This window comes from Ruditapes philippinarum, unplaced genomic scaffold (assembly GCF_026571515.1).
Source record: "Ruditapes philippinarum isolate M1 unplaced genomic scaffold, ASM2657151v2 ctg1010_1_1_1_1, whole genome shotgun sequence".
NCBI classification, from domain to species: Eukaryota; Metazoa; Mollusca; class Bivalvia; order Venerida; family Veneridae; genus Ruditapes; species Ruditapes philippinarum.
Genome location: NW_026852812.1, coordinates 174417 through 193204, shown reverse-complemented (window position 1 = coordinate 193204; position 18788 = coordinate 174417). Strand labels below are relative to the sequence as shown.

Below are 18788 nucleotides of genomic sequence, written 5' to 3'. Positions count from 1 at the left end.
TTTTTGTTCTCTCGGTCATCCATTTGCATAAATCAAGTGCAATATTTCGCTTTTGATACAATTTTTGATAACGTTATTTATTATTATTCTTTTGTTAAACAATTTTGAAATAAAAATATCAAATAAAATCTGTTCTTATTCAATGCTGATCGTGGTGAAGGCCATATGAGCGGCGTCATGACAAAACCAACATAATGGATTTGCGACCAACATGGATCCAGACAAGCCTGCGCATCCGCCCAGTCTGATCAGGATCCATGATGTTCGCTTACCAACCCTATTACAAGTAGAGAAACTGATAGCAAACAGCATGGACCCAGATCAGACTGCGCGGATGCGCAGGCTGGTCTGGATCCATGCTGGTCGCAAACTCACTATGTTGGTTTTTTTGTGAGGAGGCTCAATTATGTGTAGCAGAAATTTGAAGATTTTGTACATTTCCTTTACATAGTCTTCACATGTTGTTTTCTTTAACCATGTTTCTTTTTTTAAAGCCGGTCATGGTATATTATTCAACCGTTACTAAAACCTTCAATAAAATTGCCTATTTTTCAATCTGAACAAAAACTTTTATTACTTTAAGGGAAAGTTACAAAATAAGTACCGACTGAAAAGCAATCAGTTACAGACTTTGATCACTTTAAAATGATGTGTGGGCTGACCTTGGACGGCACTGGTCACATGGGTTAGATTCAGCCACTGGCAGCAGACAAAAGGTTAAATAATTTAGTGATCATACATCATTAAGGTAATAGCAAACACCTGTTTTAACACTTCCGGTCAGATTAAAACTTAAAACTTTAGACCTGAAGTTAGCCTTTGACCTCAAGTATAGGGATCTTAGTATCATGTATGTCATTAAAGTACATGGTAACACTTCCATCAAGACAGAAAAGACATGCTTTAAATGCAAACACATTACATTCACTAAACATTCACAAAAAAAGCTAGAATATTGAAATATATCACACGTATATCAACATATACATATATATCACATGTTTATCAAGGTATTAAAATTTCTTATATAACAAGAAAGACAAGTCAACTTTCAATCATTTTCCATTTCATCGTCGTCATCATCATCATCGTCTTCAGACGTGACATCTTCATCATCAGCTTGTGACAGACATTTTGGACATGCACAGGTAAACAGGTAATTTTCTCTGAAATAAGCAAGTTCATAAACATAAAGTTCAGTTAAGAACCAAAATTTCTTCCTGAAGCTGTGAATAAATTTCATTTATAGGCTATGTGTCTTTTGTGCGAATGAAATCTCTTTAAAATCATATCCTTACTGTTGCTGCTACACTTTGCAGCGAAGAGTAAAGAAGCCAAAACGACGATCTTACTGGGATTGGTTAAAATGAATACAATAATTTTGCTGATGGCACTGTTTTTGTTTGTTTTGGGTTTTACGTCACATCGACACAGTATAGGTCATATCGCGACATTCCAGTTTTACTGGTGGAGGAAGACGTCAGGTGCCCTTCCGTGCATTATTTCAGGCACAAACGGGCACCTGAGTAGAACCACCGACGTTCCGTAAGCTAGCTGGATAGCTTCCTCGCATGAAAGAATCCAAAGTCCCTGTCAGGATTCGAACCTACAGCGGTGAGGGGCAAGTGGTTTAAAGTCAACGACCTTAACCACTCGGCCACGGACACACTAATTAATTATTTCTTTAAAACCATGCCTGTAAAAATGACACTTCATTATTAACAGGTTAAATAATTCCAATAACAAATCATACAATTACATTGCGCTGCTTAAAAGTCATAATTATGGGAACATTCCAGCTTTACTGATGAAGGACGATCTCAACTACCTCTCCGTGCATTATGTAAGGGTAATGCTCTAACCCATTTGTTAGCTAGCTGGACAGCATCTATTAAGAAACATCTATGAAAGGATCCCAATACACAACAACCCATGACAAGTGATTTGAAGTCAGTGGTAGGAAATATATATGCTACATACACATAATATGTAACTATCCCTTCTATTACAGACAATAAGTGTCAATACCCATTAAATTTTTTAAAGCTGCACACCTCTAGATTCATGTGAATTTTCATGAAAATTTTGAAAATGTATTTAAAAGTAAAATATTGTGAAAAGAACAAACTAAGACAGTAATTTCCACATTGCAAACAGGCCTTACAATCAAAGTAAATTAACAAAAAATAGGTCAAAATATGCAAAAATAAGTAACAAATTAGAAATATGCAAAATTGGTCATTAATCGCATGACTGTAAATTATTAATTGAATCTTTGATCTTTTTCCCTTTCTTAAAATCTTAGTACATTTTTCTCAAGTTTGACTTTCTTGAAATGAGCTGCATCACGACAAAACCAACATAGTGCGTTTGCGACCAGCATGGATCCAGACCAGCCTGCGCATCCGCCCAGTCTGATCAGGATCCATGCTGTTCGCTTACCAACTCTATTACAAGTAGAGAAACTGATAGCAAACAGCATGGATCCTGATCAGACTGCCCGGATGGGCAGGCTTGTGTCAAAAATTGCATATAACATGTAAATTATTACTTGAATCTTGGACCTTTTTCCCTTTCTTAAAATCTTCGTACATTTTTCTCAAGTTTGACTTTCTTGAAATATTTTTGGTTTATCTAGAAGCATGCAGCTTTTCATAATACAGCAAACTTCCTTTTTAGAGGAAAAAAAGTCATAAATTGACAGCAGCCGTGTATATAAAACCATATAATTGTCACAATTATCCAATGAAAAGCGTCATTACAAAGGTTAAGTATTACTATATAATATATTAATACCTCAATATTTTCTGTCTGCTATGTCTACTCCGCTCCTTGGCACAGCCATCTAGGTAACTTATACATATCTCCTACAATTATATATTCTTGAAAGTGAGTAAAGAATTCAAAGATTTCATTTCTTTCCTAGGATCAGAAAATTTAGGTGCGAACAACATTTTATTGACATATGGTGAATGCGATTTCAATCTATTTTAAAGTTACCTTCCTTGTTCAATTCTAGTGGAGGGAGTAAAGGGGAGCTGTGGCCTAGTGGTTAAGGTGTCTGTCTCTCAACCCAGGGATCATGGGTTCGAGCCTAAATTGGATTAAGACCATTTTTCTTCATACGACATCAGTTCTGGTTTGTTCCAGGAAGCGGGCTCAAAAGTTTTTAATATAAGTTGCAAGAACTTGTTTCGCAATCAAGCTTAAAAATTATATTTAAACCAAATAAGGTGGCAAGAAATGAGGATCTGGTGTAACTTCAGAATGGAGAATTAACGCATATTCCATGTTCTTTAAAATACATACAGTGCCTTACTTTCAATCTGGCTGCTCAAATTGGTCCAATGTGACATTGTCTGTTTTTTATAGTAAAACACGGGGCATTAAAGGGACTCCATTGAGATTTTTTTTTAAAATGACAAAGCTGAAAATATTTTCTGAGGTTTCAGTACCAATTGATTTAGGTCTTATCCAATAACTTGAGTGCAAATTTTTAGCTTGTTCCCTCCATTTCTCTATAATTCAGCTAATAAAATTGCATATAACACTGATTTTCAGTTTAATTCTGAGTATATTTCTTTGTTATCCTTTGGGGTTTTTCCAATTTTAAGTGATTCTTTTGATATTTGTAAATTTTCAAAATTATATCTTTTTATGTCTTTAGACCGCAGTGGAATTCCTTCAAGTTCATAATGCCAGTAAAATCAGTGCAAATATTCTCACCCCAAAGTCATGTATAATTGATATCTCAAATAAATACCTTGGCAACAGAACTTGCATGTAAAAATTAAGCAGCAATTTCCCAATATACACAAAACCTTGCGTAAATTCAACAAACGATAATCCCATTATTCTTCTGATAGTGGAGTTGAAAAAAATAAGTAAAGGACAGGTATTAATGTACAAGAAAACATTACGAAAGTATCACCTGTTCTGCATCTATATCTTCTAATGCCACCAATGACAAGGTGTGGTTATGTTTGTTAAATTCTATCTCTGCATTAGGCGAACAACTGTGATTACCTGTGTATGAAATTTGTGTTAAATTAGTACTGCACTTATGTTAAACAAGAACTTGTTGAACAGGGTGATGCTCCCCAAAAAGGTTTTGGACACAGTAAAGTATAAAAAAAAAAATGAACAAAGGGCAAAAAACTCCAAAATTAGGCAAGGCAGAGTTATGGTTTTTTGCACTGCACTTCTATTTAATGAGATCTATCTATCTATAAAGTTTTGTGATGATATCTCTTATAGTTTCAGAGTTATGTCCCAGGTAAAATTCAAAGTGTAAAAATGAACAAAGGGCAATAACTCCAAAATTAGACAAGGCTGTGTTTAGGTTCTTTAGCATTGCAGTTCTATCCAATGAGATCTATCTGCCTACAAATTTCATGTTGATATCTCTTACTGTCGTGGACAAAGTTCAAAGTGTCAAAATGAACAAAGTGTAAAAATAAACAAAGGGCATTTCAAAAATTAGGCACGGCAGAGTTACGGTTCTTGTGCATTGAAAACCTACTCAATGAGATCTATCTACCTACAAAGTTTCATGCTGATATCTCTAATAGTTTTAGAGTTATGTCCCGGACAAATTTCAAAGTGTAAAAATAAACAAAAGGCAATAATTCAAAAATTAGGCAAGGCAGAGTTATGGTTCTTGTACCCTGCACACCTACTCAATGAGATCTATCTACCTACAAAGTTTCATGTTGATACCTCTTGTTGTTTCAAAGTTATGTCCCGGACAAGAAAAGCTGATAGACGGAGGGACGGACAAAGCGGCGACTATATGCTCACCCTTCGGGGAGCATAAAAACAGACATGCTATTTTTATAACAGCTATGTCTTTGTTTATAAATTTTTATTATACAGCTTACTAGTATACAGTGTAACTTCTGAATTCCGGAAACTTCTGAAATTAGAATTTAAGGATTATAAGTTTGTTTAATAAACTTTTTAAGAATCCTCAAATTCAATCATTTTGTTAATTTTATCAGCATCATATAATTTCCATCTTGTCTAAAACAGCTGAAGTTTCATGTTTCTACTTGTTCAGATAATACCAAGCTTCTAAATTCCGAAAACTTAAAAAAATAAAAATCAAACTTTTTGGCTAGTCCCAGGTGTTTATTTTCAGAAGTTATACTATATGAATATTGAAACAAGAGCTTTTTTCTTGTCACTAGGGCAATTTTGTATCGATGTATCGAGAGACAAATATTGACGACATATCAATATATCGAATTAAACAGTACATAAAATGAAAAACATTTTAATACATGTATGTAAAAAGATATTTAAATATTTAAATTAGGATCATGGTGTTATGCATGCTTGTATTAAACATTACAAATACTAAAAACTAACAGAAAGTTTGCTGTTTGTTATTTTCGTCACTGACATTTCAAAACAGAGTTTAAAGTTCAAGTTAGCCAAGAAAACTGGAAAATAGTGACACAAACAGAAATAAATAAATTTGAGCTTGTATCGATATTTGAAAATGTGTATCGATATTGTATCGGATGATGAATATCGATGATATATCGATATCGCGATAATCAATGACAGCCCTACTTGTCACTAAATTTACGGAGCTGTATTAAACAGTTTAGGTACAAAATTTCTGATATTTTCAACCTTATCATTCTAACCACTCTTCATACCTTCTTATTATGCATATGTTCAATCAAGTGCACTATTATGTATGCACTAAATAATGAAAGGAATGATTACATAATACAAGACGTCAGATGAGACATCAATTAACCAATCACATCTTGAAAAGTTAATTCTATACTCAAAATAGTTCAACATACTTTTTATAGATTTTTTTTCTTTTTTTGCATTTAGCAAGTAAAAATGGAAAATAATCTCATTTTCGTTGTAGTACAAAAATGCAAGGTTACATTTGTTAAAATGTTTTATAATTAATCACTAATGTGAAAAAAAGTTCTGAATCTATGTTTGGGAAAAGAAATTGAACACTTACATGCACTTTGTAATTTGTATAAACCAGCCCCTTCACAGTTCAAAAATGTGTCCGACACTGAAAACAAAATAACACAGTAAATTAACATTTCAAAGTGAAACTAATATATGTAGATAAAACTGCGCTACAGATAAATTCACAGATTAAAACCAGGCACAGAAAACAAGCAACTACCCGCTGCACCCTTAATGATATACAAAATAACATTGGTTACTTATAAAGTATACTATAATCATTATGAATTATAGTGTTGGAATAGTGCCTTAAGAGTCTGCTTTTAAACCCAGGGACGATGGGCTCAAGCCCTACTGGGGCCATGGTCATGTTTCCTCATATGATACCAGGATCTGAGGTTATTAAGAAATTCTCTAAGCTTTAACTCAAGATCTCCGGATTTAGAAATTTGATTGGTCAGAAATCAGCACAGTAATGCAAACTGAACAAAGAAAATCCAGAGATTCAAGACAGAACTAAATAAAACAAGAGCACCACTAGGCGGAGCATTATATGCCCGAAAGTGATTTTTTTTTTAGTAAAGAGGGGTCTTCTGCCCAATATAGACAATCATCCTATGAAGTTTGAACACAGTGGGCCAAATGGAACTTAAGTTATGCTCCGGAAACTGTTTCCAGTTTTAAGGTAATAGTGACCTTGACCTTTGACCTTGTGACCCCAAAATCAATAGGGGTCTTCTACCCAATATGGACAATCATCCAATGAAGTTTGAACATTGTGGGCCAAATCTTGAAATGGGACTTAAGTTATGCTCCGGAAACTGTTTTCAGTTTTAAGGTCATAGTGACCTAGACCTTGTGACCCCAAAATCAATAGGGGTCTTCTACCCAATATGGACAATCATCCAATGAAGTTTGAACACTGTGGGCCAAATGGGACTTAAGTTATGCTCCGGAAACTGTTTTCAGTTTTAAGGTCAGTGACCTTGACCTTTGACCTTGTGACCCCAAAATCAATAGGGGTCTTCTACCCAATATGGACAATCACCCTATGAAGTTTGAATATTGTGGGCCAAATGGAACTTAAGTTATGCTCCGGAAACCAAATTGCTAACAGACGGACAGACGTTCTTACCAGAGCTACATTATGGGGTTTTCTTTTGTTATTTCTTTTGTTCTTTTTAACCCCACAATGCAGAAAAAAAACGCACAAGAGAAACGGAATGAATTTCATCAAAGACATCTATTGTTATGAGAACAATAGACCAAACCCCATAATGTAGCTCTGATTTGTACGGACAGACGGACGGACGCCAGGGGGTATAACATAATATGCCCGAAAATTTTTCGGGCATATAAAAATGGTGGTAGTGTTGGGGCCAGATCTTGCTTCTTTCAGGAAACAGGCTCAACACTGAGCTATATTCATATAAGCTTTAAGCGCTTTCTCCTCAATCAAGCTTAATTAAATAAACAATTGAATGAAAACTTATCAATATTGTTACCTCTCTCTAGGTCATCATACAGCTGATCTATAAACTTGTCAAGTGTATCTTTCTCGTCTTCTCCTATCTCTAAATCATCACAGTTCTTACACCATACACTGATTGAGCTGTCAAAAAAAAAAAAACACAGAACAAAAATGACACATAATAATAACACAAAGTAAAATAAAATGTGGTGCATTCACATCCAACAGACAAACACTGGTAAAACTGACTGATAGATGTGCTCTGAATCTCCTCCCATAATAAGGTCTTAATCAGGTAGAAAGGGGTAGTCTTTTTTTTTCTTCTCTTTTTTTTGGTGTGTGTGTGGGGGGGAGAAGATTTTACTCTTTAGCTTTACTGATGAAGGAAGACCTAAGGCCTAAGACCTCTGTGCATTATTTCTGGCACAAACTGGCACCTGAGTAGAACCACTGACATTCAGAAAGCTAGCTAGACAGCTTCCTTACACAAAAGTATTTAAAGTCTCTTGCTGGATTTGAAACAACAGCAGTGTGGGGAAAGTAGTTTAAAGTCAATGACGTTAACCATTAAGCCACAGCCACCCTTAATAAGGACTTAATTGGGTAGAAAGGAGAAGTCTGCTTACAGACTGAAGAAAAATAGTCTATTACAAAGAGATTACTTCCCTATGTGAAGGATAATAAAACCAATGCTTATATGGCCAATTTCACACTGCAGGTTTAGTCAGTTTACCTTGGAACAGGCACTTCATTTCATAGCCCTTAATTTTATTTCAAGATAAAATATATAAACAATGTTTTAGTTTTAGTGATATGCTCAAGACAATCTATCACTATATTATAATTTTATTACCTGGAGCCAATCCCTTGTTGATTGGTTCCCAGCAAAGCAAATATTGACCTAAAACCGTCCGCAGTCAGCCACTGTAATACAACAAACAATTTTAACTATCACAATTGTACAAATTTATCTCAAAAGTTTCTATCCGTGGCTTGAACCTACAGCGGTGTAATATAACATACGCACAGTACAGTATGAGAAAAATAAAATAAACAAGGGGTTTGAAGTCAATGACCTTAACAGAAATCCCCGTCACTGTCACATGACTTAGTCCTAGTTTGAAAATTTTTTTATTAAAAGTGTAAGGGATAACGGTATCAAAATACTAAAAGTGAGGAACCAACAGTTAGGTAGGATCAAACTGGTGGTATTTGCCTGTTATTATCTTCTTAAGCACTCAAAGGTAATTCATCCACAGCCTAATCTGGAAGTCTCATGAAGATTTAATTATCCAGAATAACATTAACTCTATTCCAAATTGATAATACCTGTTGTATTTTGTCATCATAGAAATATTCTGACACCATACTGCGTAACAACTCCAACTGCTCCTGTAATTTACAAAATATGCAATTCTTACATCAGTTGAAAATCAATAGTAAATCCTTCAATATATATCTTTTGTGATAAAGTGAAGGGAATGGGAAAATAACGTGTCAGGTGTGTGCTATTTTAAAGGGTTGTATCTCTAAACAACGTGACGTGACGTATCATTCAATATGCACACATTGTAAACAGCTGTATGACCAGAGATTTATAATACCAACTTTTATAAAAACTTTAAGAATAGATTACAATTGAGTTTTTACAACCTTGCAGCATACGTATTAGATAGTTGTAGTAGCCATAATATACCTGAAATTGTTTGCCTAACAGTTTATGGACAGCATGCTCCTCCTCGTTAACTGTAACTTGTACAAACTGGCTGAAACTAGTTAAAACAGAAGTTGGATCTTCCGCCTGGAAAATAACATTTAAATATTAAGAAAAACATCATTAAAGCACCAACTTTGGAGACTGTTTTAAACCTTGGACAGAAAAGTTGAACCTTTCTATTATTCACGTACATTTATGATTATTATATTTTTTAAAGGCCAAAACTACACTGTCATTTACTGAACTGAACAGAACATACCCTTTATTCTCTCATGTACATAAGTATAGTATGAGGAAAACAAAACTCAAATCCTCAAGTGTAAATGAAATTATATACTGCAAAGTATTCTTATTTTCATCTTGCTATCAAAAGTAGAACATATTTAGCTTTTTAAGCAATTAACATTTCATAATGTTTCTAACATCACATACCATCTATTTTTGTAACAATGAGAACAACAAGTTTACTGCCGATATCTGTGGAATGTTTTCCGGGCTACGTTTCATAGAAAGTTTCCTAAGTGTATCCTATGGACCAACTTTAGGACAAACTCAATGAATATTTTTATCTTTAGTCAAAGACTTGGACTTCAATTAATTTCAATTTCCTGAGAAAAGTTGAGAGATACAATGGCACACGCTTTAACGCACACTCGCTTCATGCTTATCTACATGGCTATTAAGAAATTAGCCGCGTCACAACAAAAACCAACATAATGGGTTTGCGACCAGAATGGATCCAGACCAGCCTGCGCATCCGGTGCAGTCTGATCAGGATCCATGGCTGTGCGCTATCAGTTTCTCTACTTGTTTATTAGGGTTGTAAGCGAACAGTATGGATCCTGATCAGACTGCGCGGATGCTCAGGCTGGTCTGGATCCATGCTGGTCGCAAACCCATTATGTTGGTTTTGTCGTGACACGGCTCATTTTATTTAAAACACAAAACTGTCTCAATTTTAGTCTTAAGACTGATTTTAGACGTAGGACTTTCAATGAAACACAACGCAGAGGTGTATTCACTTAGCTACTAAGGGGGTGTAAAGAAAATATTAAATGAATTAAAAATTGATGCCATATTCACATACCCTCAAATACAGAATTTAACAAATTTTCATTGTCATTTAAAAAAACCCGTTGCCCCGATAATTTACTAAGATTGTCATTAAAAAAATATTTTACATGGTTTAAACCCTAGATTGATTTTAAAAAAACCCCATTTTAACCTGGTTTTAAACCATAGATTTTCATTTTTAAAAAACATTTGACCCTAGGGTTTAATCATATTGTCATTTTAAAAAAACATGAATAGATTCCAGACCCCCTTTTTCCTATTGAAATAGAGACCCAAATGGTTTTTTTGCAAAAAGAGTCCTGTTTGACGTTCTATATTTTTGACTGTGATTAAATTATTTTTACATGTTTGTAAAATATAAAGAGCGTGACATAAATAGGAAACCAAAAAGGCCCAATTTTTTTAATAGCAGGGGGCAGCTTTTTTGTTGTGTGTTAGAATCGAAAAAAAAAATCAAATGGTATTTTATCGTGGTCATACGTTTGTTCGAGCCATCATTTATTGGGTACGCCCTCGGATTAATTTCGCCCCAATCCAAAAATGATGTTTTGAGCCAAAAAAAAGTTTTTGGGAATATTTTTTCTTAATTTAAACCCTAGATTTTATTTTAAAAAAACTGTACCCGTTTGCCATAGAAAAATTTTTTGAAGAAGCATTATTGGGGGTGTTTCTGGTGGGTATGATGTTCCTCCTATTTTTTATAATTTTTTCACGGGTGGTCGGGTTTCCCTGCTTTACAAAACATAAAAATTTGTTAACTTTCCAAAACTTTTTTTCTGATTTTTTTTAAGTAGAAGCTGGAAAACAAGTTGATATGTATATATCCAATGCTTAGTCAAGTTTAACAATTTACTGGATATTAAAAAGTAATAACTTAAATTTTACACCAAGATCTTGAGACTCTTTAAGTTAAAGACTGTTAAGTCAGCAGTATAGAGCTTGGTCAGACTACATGGATGTACAGACTGACCTGGGACTATACTGGTAGCATAGACTGACTAATCACTTTCCATTCATTTAATTTCATTGAAACTTATTTCATTGCTATATGACTTGTAATAAGAAATACAGCACAATTAAAAACACAAAATCAATTGTTAACCCATTACTAAGGGGTGCCAGAGGGGGGATGTGCCCCTCTGCTTAGGGGTTTGAAAGGGGCAGCAGACCCCCTCATCATCAAGAAGATTTTGGACTTGTGAGAGGCCAAAATTGGCCTTAGGTCAATCAGAAGGTAACATGTAACCAGCCTTGAGAAGCCTTTGACTCTCTATCTCAATCCATTGAGAAGTTTGTAGCACTTTGAAATTGAAACGCAAAATAGTAATTTTTGGCAATATTGATATGTCCCCCCGTTGCCATGGCAACAGGAAATTTAAGCTCTTGAGCATGCCTTAGCATGGTCCAGTCAACAGTTGTGCTAAGTTTGATGAATAGTGAAGCATCTTTTATAGTTTCATAGCCATTTAAACTAAACAGGAGGCTTTTCAATGAAAACAGCCATTTTTCACTAAATGCTCATGCAATAATGGGTTAACATTATAATATTGAAAAAAAAACAGAAACAAAAAAAATTCTTTAAGTTCTTACCCCACATTGAGGACATGTTACTATCTGGTCTTGACTGACTTCACAGCATTCAGGATGTGGTAATATCAGACTGTAGTTTTCTGTAAGTCGTTGAGCCATAGCCTCTGCAGTCTCTAATGAGCGCAGGCAGTATTCACAGGCCTTGTACTTGTAGAACTCATTCCATGCAAACTGGCAACTCACAATTGGGCTCTCATCCAATATAACATCTCCCTCCTTAAATTGTCTCTTAGCAAAAAGCCCTTTTCCCTATTTAAACAACAACATTAGAAAACAAGCAATTTATAAATCATGTTTCATTAAAACAATATGCTAAATATTTTTGTTTGCTTCATGAAACTAGTAATTTTACGTTTCAAGCCAATTATAAAGTAAATTAGACATTTTATACTCAATGAAATATGGGACTTCAGTGGCCGAGTGATTAAAGTCACCGACTTCAAATCACATGCCCCTCACTGGTATATGTCTAAATCCCAAATTTTCACAGAAAAAATGAGCAGAGAGGGTACCTTTTATACTAAAACGTATGTTTTAATGGATAATTTAGATTTTTTTTTTTTTAATATGAGCAAAGTGAGATTAACTGGTTTGCTGAATTTGAGCATAAAAGTTTGTATAGTCAATGGTTAATTTTCAAAGCAAAAATACCCGAGAATATCAATGAACACACACTTAAGAGCTTATAAACTATTGTTAAATAAGCAGAGACCGTTACTGATGATATAATCAGCAAAGCACTGCCCTAGACATATAGGAGTATGATTGAACTGTTGAAGGGGTTTAGATTTTCATCGCGAAAATATGTTATATTTAAACGACACAATTTAAAATTTACCGAATCACTGTCAACTTGATAAGATCCATCTATGCATTGAGTATGTTAAACTTTATCCCCCAATAAATCTATTATTACCTTTTTAGCATCGGTTGTTTTGACTTCCATGTCGAAAATCATGGGCGCCGCCATGTTTGGTGTGTAGGTATCATAGTACTAAATAACATTTCGTGTTTTTTTTCAGGCTCTAAAGTACTAAATGTAAATTTTCTTCTTTGTAAGTGAAGGCTACTGCTAGATTATGATTGGGTGGCACTGTCAAGGAAAAACAGTACAAGTCCAAAATATTGAAACAAATAAGTGTATTAGTTAAAATATTAAAGGATAAAGTTAAAGTTATTAAAAATGAAAATATAGTGATAGGATTTTTTGATATTAAGACCTCGGGATTGGATATGACCAAGGAGGCTATTCCAGTAACTCCAGGAAAGAACGAGTTCAGATGATTTTGGGTACGAGATAACAAATATATAAACAACATTGATGTAAAAAGTTTAAATTTCTAGTGGTAACTCAATGATTTGATCTACAAAGACTTGCTCAGATGTTGATTTTGTATAGAAAATATTCTTGAATGTTTGGAGAATGTAAATTTTTCATAAAAAAACACCATATTCTCAAGCCAACATCAAACACCATTTCATTTGCAAATTTGTTTTTCCATTAGTTTGAAGGTTCTTCTTAACAGCATTATAAATTAAGTCCCAAAGCCCTTTTCCAAGCAGAATCTCCTTACTGTGTATAAGTTTTTCGTAAGAAACACCATGCTCTTGAGCCCACTGATATAACACCATTTGTCTGATTCTGTTGTGGATTTGTTTCTAAATTAGTTTTAAGGGTTGCAGCAATATAAGGTCCAAAGCCCTAACCCAACCAAAATGTCCAGGAGATTTCCGCTTGGCATGGTTGTATTTTGGACTGCCATTTTATTCTTTCTATACATAAAGTGTATAAATTTTTGCAAAAATCACCATTTTCTTAAGCCAACTGTTAAAACATTATTTATTCAATTCTGTTGAGAAATTGTTTTTGCATTAGTTTTTGAGGGTCTTCTTTGCAGCAATATAAGACCCAAAGCCATTGCCAAAGTGAAATGTCCAGGATGATAGCTAGTTACATGGGTTCAAACCCTGTCAGGTGCAAGTCGAGGTTTCCTTGACACTAATTGCTCAGAATGGGTTCAAAAGTGTCCGAGTTCATTTGGACATATTTGCTAGACTTGAGGGCAAACAAAATCAATAAATAACTTTTATATAATTCCAAAATCGCCATCCTCTGATTTAGTAGATGCTTTTTAGTAATACAAAGGATACAGCATAAAATGAAAACAAAAACATTAAAATAATCAATTTTACTTTTTCTTTATTAGTTTTAACAAGCAAATGAGGAAAAACAAATTTACACTCTTCCAAGTTAATGTATTCAACTTTTCTTTGTAAATGAAAAAGCACGAAAGACTATGGAAATGCAACCGTATAACAGAACATAAAATCAGATTGACACACATTAGACAGAAAAATTTATTTCCTTGCAAGTGGTTACGAACACAACTGAGAATATGCAAATGAATATATTCAGCCATTAAATTGTATTCCACAAGTTGACATGGTAACCTAAGTGAAAGACTCTTATACAGAGATCAGGAAAATTTAGTTTAGAGGAAGGAAAGAAAAGAGCTGTTGCAGAAAGAAATATGATGAAACAAAAGTTGGATCAGGCATACAGAGAAGAATATACATATATAGTATAATGTACATGTATATCTAGAAAGGAAATGGTAGAAATTAGAAAGTAGGTAAAGAACTTAGAACAGCATTCAAATCTAAATGGGAAGATGCTGGACAAAAAATAGAACCAAACAAAAACAGAACTAAAATCTTTGATAAGATAAGCCTATTTGTAAAAGTAAAAATCTCTAAATGGATCATAAGAAAACTAGGGAGAACATTACTGTATGTCTGTCTGTCTGTCTGACCTATGGTTTTGCTTGTGGGAGAAATACTCAAAGTAGGAGGTATCAATTTGTAGTTTAATATGTGGATGTAGATCTCATTGAGGAGAGCAGAATATTTCTTGGCCCATATTTGATCCGAGACATCACACTGGATTTTACACAGCTATGTTTTATAAATTCGGTGTTTCTGTCATCGTTTTCATTCATTACTCTTAGCTTCAAACATACAAAATAAATGAAGGGCATTAATGAAATCTATTTAAGTGGTTAACTTCACCAGCTTATAGCACTTCCATGCTTTTTTCTTTTCCTAAGGTAAAAAAAAAAAAAAAAAAAATAGCGGATTTACAAAATATACAACTAATAACATAGTACACACAGTGTCACACACTGAAATATTTTTATGAAAAAAAAAAATATAAAAAAATCATGTTATCCTGAACGAAACACAAGAATAATAATGCCCTAACAAGATTGCCCCTATTCAATCTCACATACTTTGTCTTTTCACATCAATGTTGGACTAAAAGGACATTTTATACAGCAATCACCTCTTTACAATAATTGTATTAATCTTTTTCTTTTCCAAAGTAGTATTCACAATAAAATTTACTATCTTTTGAACAACACCCCTTTTTAACATCGAAAATTTTTATCTCCCAAAGGGAGAAATGAACTGGTAAAAATAATATCTGTTGGAAAAATAAATCATTGTCTGGTAAAAAGCATAACAACAACATTTGAATCTGATCTGTTATTGTTTTGGTGTTTGGTATTTTATTAAACTTCTTGATTTTAAACTTCTTGATTGAAATATAAGAAACCATATATTATACTACTCAACCACATCACACACTTACTTACAAAACTCTAAATATGGCACTTTATACAGTTGTTCATTTTTTAATGAATAAATAGGCATTGTATCTCACAAGCAATAAAGAAAAATTCATAGACATTTGGATGGACAATAGTAGAACTGTTAAAAAAATTTTTTGAATTTAAAGAGACATTCCTTATTAACTAAACATTAACACAAAATTTCTTTAAAAACAAAAACATTGTTAACAATGGATTATATACATAGGGCATGCACAATAATTATTGATAACACACAGTTTTTGATTATGTGAATAAAAAATATTAATCACCATAACTATTTTCGTTATGCACTCACTCTATAACAACTTATGAAAACAAAACTAATGGATATCATTTGCAAAAAAAAAACTTTACAACTATCTAAAGAAAAAGAGACAAAATCTTACAGTTAGATTCTAATATATTTGTACTTTTCTTTACATACAAATGATATATAACACAAAACAATCTAAGCAAAGAGCTATCCCCTTGTTTTATACCAGAACTTTGACATAATTACACCGTTAATAAACTTATTATTCTAAACACTTACTTATAATTTGCTATCAGTAAATCAGTGATTAGGCCATTATTATCAATATAGCCAATAATCAGTAACTGGACAAAAGTTCTTTGATTTCGTACCAGTAGTGGCCAGATAGTGTGTAATAAAAAAAATCCCCCAATCTCCCAAAAAACAACACAAGAATGTTTGTTAATGAGACACATACATATACATTACTAGGCTACTTTGAGGTAGATTAGCATGAGATTTAATATAATATATAAGTGTTTGTGTATAATACATATTAAACTTATATGTCCTTTCATACATTTGAGAACATGTATATATTAATTATTTATGCATTACTTCCTTCATATAATTTATCACTTAATTTGAAAACTGATTTGTACAGCTTTAATTTTCAAACTAAAGGATTTCAGTTTAAAAATACTGAAAACAACAACTATAATCTGAACAGACTTAAAAAATGAGCTGGACAGCTCTGTTCTTTTTATGTTGTGTTTGGTTTTACGGCTCATCCAACACAATTTAGATCATATGGTGCTGAAACAGGAAATACTGTTTTGGCTAACTTCGGGTGTTAAAACCAGGGGTCAAAACTACCTCACCTGCTGGAGCTAAAAGATGCATAGACTCCAGGAGTTCAATCTCATTTAGCAGCCTCTTATGATCAACCCAGGATAAATGGTGGCTGCAATTCTGATGTCTCAACCCTCAAAGGCAACCCCTGAGCCACAAAGGGGTTCTAGTGGCATAAATCTATAAATTTCCACATTGGTGTCATTACCCCAATTGGAGTCAATATCCCAATCAGAGTTAAATTTCCAGAAAAACAAAATTTGTTGGCATAAGTAGTAAACTTCCTTATTATTTGAAAAATGAACATTATTTTTTTTAATTTCTTCTCAAAGTTTCCACTGAAACATGAAATCAGTGACATTCACCTCTCAAGGAAATGCAACTTTCCAATATTCTTTAATTTTTTAATTCTTTGTGTACATAAATGTAGGAACTGTTGACATGTTTGAACCTTTTAATTAACTTGCATTAAATTCAATACATGAATAGGCAAACACTTAAAAAGCCCTGTTAAATGGAATGAAATGGTTTTAAAACTTGTCATGATCTAATTTAAACTCACTGACTTTGTATAATGGAAATGCTCTACATTGTTTTTTTGGACTGTCCCACATACATTAAAGGGATTTCAATATCCGAATGATGAACTTGAAAAGCCTGGTCAGACAAGATGGCATTATGCCTGAGGTATAGGCTGTCAGAAGTTTAAGAATTTGAGCTCCGCCATGACAAAACCAAAATAATGCGTTTGTGACCAGCATAGATCCGGATCAGCGAATTACAGTCAACCCGGCCCCAAGTTAACCCGGCCCCAAGTCAACCCGGCCTCAAAATTGGTCAACCCGGCCCCAAGATTGGTCAATCCGGCCCCACAGTATTTTTATTTGGTCAATGCGGCCCCAAAATTGGTCAGTGGGGCCCAAAAATCGGTCATGCCGGCCCCAAAATATATATTTTCAAAGAAAACTATTCAGGTCATTTTGTTGTATGATGGAATAAAATGATTTATTATTAATTGAATATTATTAACTATAGAACAATAGTTAAAAAACATGAACTGGCATAAAAGTGTCGGTAAATTTAATTGCGCAGATTAAGACTTTAATATGCAATACAGATAATGAATAATTATATAACTCAACAATTATATATACATCAACATTATTTCAGATGTGATAATCAAACAGTTTAAAAGGTAGCTATGAAAACAAAATCCCCCTTTTTAAATAAGTTGGTAGTATCTTTCCCATGTCTTTATTCGATGTAAATTAAAGAGGGTTTCGTGAGTGTTAACCCACGGAGTTATATTACAATGTATGGTATAAAATTAAGTTTCCAACAATCTTTATTTCAGTTCATTTGAATGTTTATTGAATACGTTCATTCAGTTTAATTAATTATTTGTTTGTTTTTTATTAACTTTTTTTCAAAGAATTATTTAAACTGTGTAAAAAAAGTATTGAAAATTATTAAATAAGTGTTTGAAAAAATTGATAGTGTTTTGTGTTTCATGCACTTTAACTGTCATTATTGACGGATAACTGTATTTGGACTTGGTGGATATATTGTGCGTGACAGACAGGGGCAGTGACCTGCCGATACCTTTTGATAGATGGCTCAATCTCATAATGAATCATTAAACTTAAAAACTGTTAATCGGAAACACTTTTTAACGTGTGCTTTTCGTCATTTCTTTTTTTAACATACAATAACACAGTAATGATTTGAACACATTAAGGTTTCTTTTCAATGATATGTCAATAAAAAAAGTTAAGTTTTTTCGTAATACTTCTATCGTTGAGATGTTAAGGTTAAAGACAGACGTCACCTTATTTTCGCGACGGTAAAAACAGTAAACTATGCATGTGTTGCTTGATTGTTAATATTGCTAGTTTTTATATAAAATAAATAATAAAAGATATCATCGGTTGTTGTTTTTGTTGTTAATTTTTATTTTATTTCTTGATAAGTGTTTATATTTTAAAGCAAAATAAATAATAAAAAAATGGGGCCGGGTTGACCAGAAATAACATTGGTTTGGGGCCGGGTTGACCAATTTGAGGCCGGGCTGACTTGGGGCCGGATTGACTTGGGGCCGGGTTGACTTGTACCGAGATCAGCTTGTGCATCCGTGCAGTCTGATCGGGATCCATTCTGTTCGCTTACAAACCCTATAACAAGTAGAGAAACTGATAGCGGACAGCATGGATCCTGATCAGACTGCAGGCTGGT

The 18788-nt window shown here is 33.5% G+C and overlaps 2 protein-coding genes across 2 annotated transcripts; both read right to left on the bottom strand.

The window, feature by feature from the left end:
- Window positions 1-410: 410 nt before the first annotated feature.
- LOC132725176 (histone-lysine N-trimethyltransferase SMYD5-like) lies at window positions 411-9243 on the bottom strand. Its single transcript, XM_060710266.1, has 8 exons — window positions 9114-9243; window positions 8747-8809; window positions 8271-8341; window positions 7452-7558; window positions 5993-6049; window positions 3932-4026; window positions 2797-2867; window positions 411-1166 (listed from the first exon to the last, which is right to left on the bottom strand). Exons 2-8 carry the CDS (start codon window positions 8783-8785, stop codon window positions 1052-1054), a joined length of 555 nt encoding a protein of 184 aa, XP_060566249.1. The 5' UTR covers window positions 8786-8809; window positions 9114-9243; the 3' UTR covers window positions 411-1051.
- Window positions 9039-12847, bottom strand: LOC132725104 (histone-lysine N-trimethyltransferase SMYD5-like). Its single transcript, XM_060710129.1, has 3 exons — window positions 12715-12847; window positions 11799-12047; window positions 9039-9218 (listed from the first exon to the last, which is right to left on the bottom strand). Exons 1-3 carry the CDS (start codon window positions 12766-12768, stop codon window positions 9039-9041), a joined length of 483 nt encoding a protein of 160 aa, XP_060566112.1. The 5' UTR covers window positions 12769-12847.
- Between the last annotated feature and the right edge of the window lie 5941 nt (window positions 12848-18788).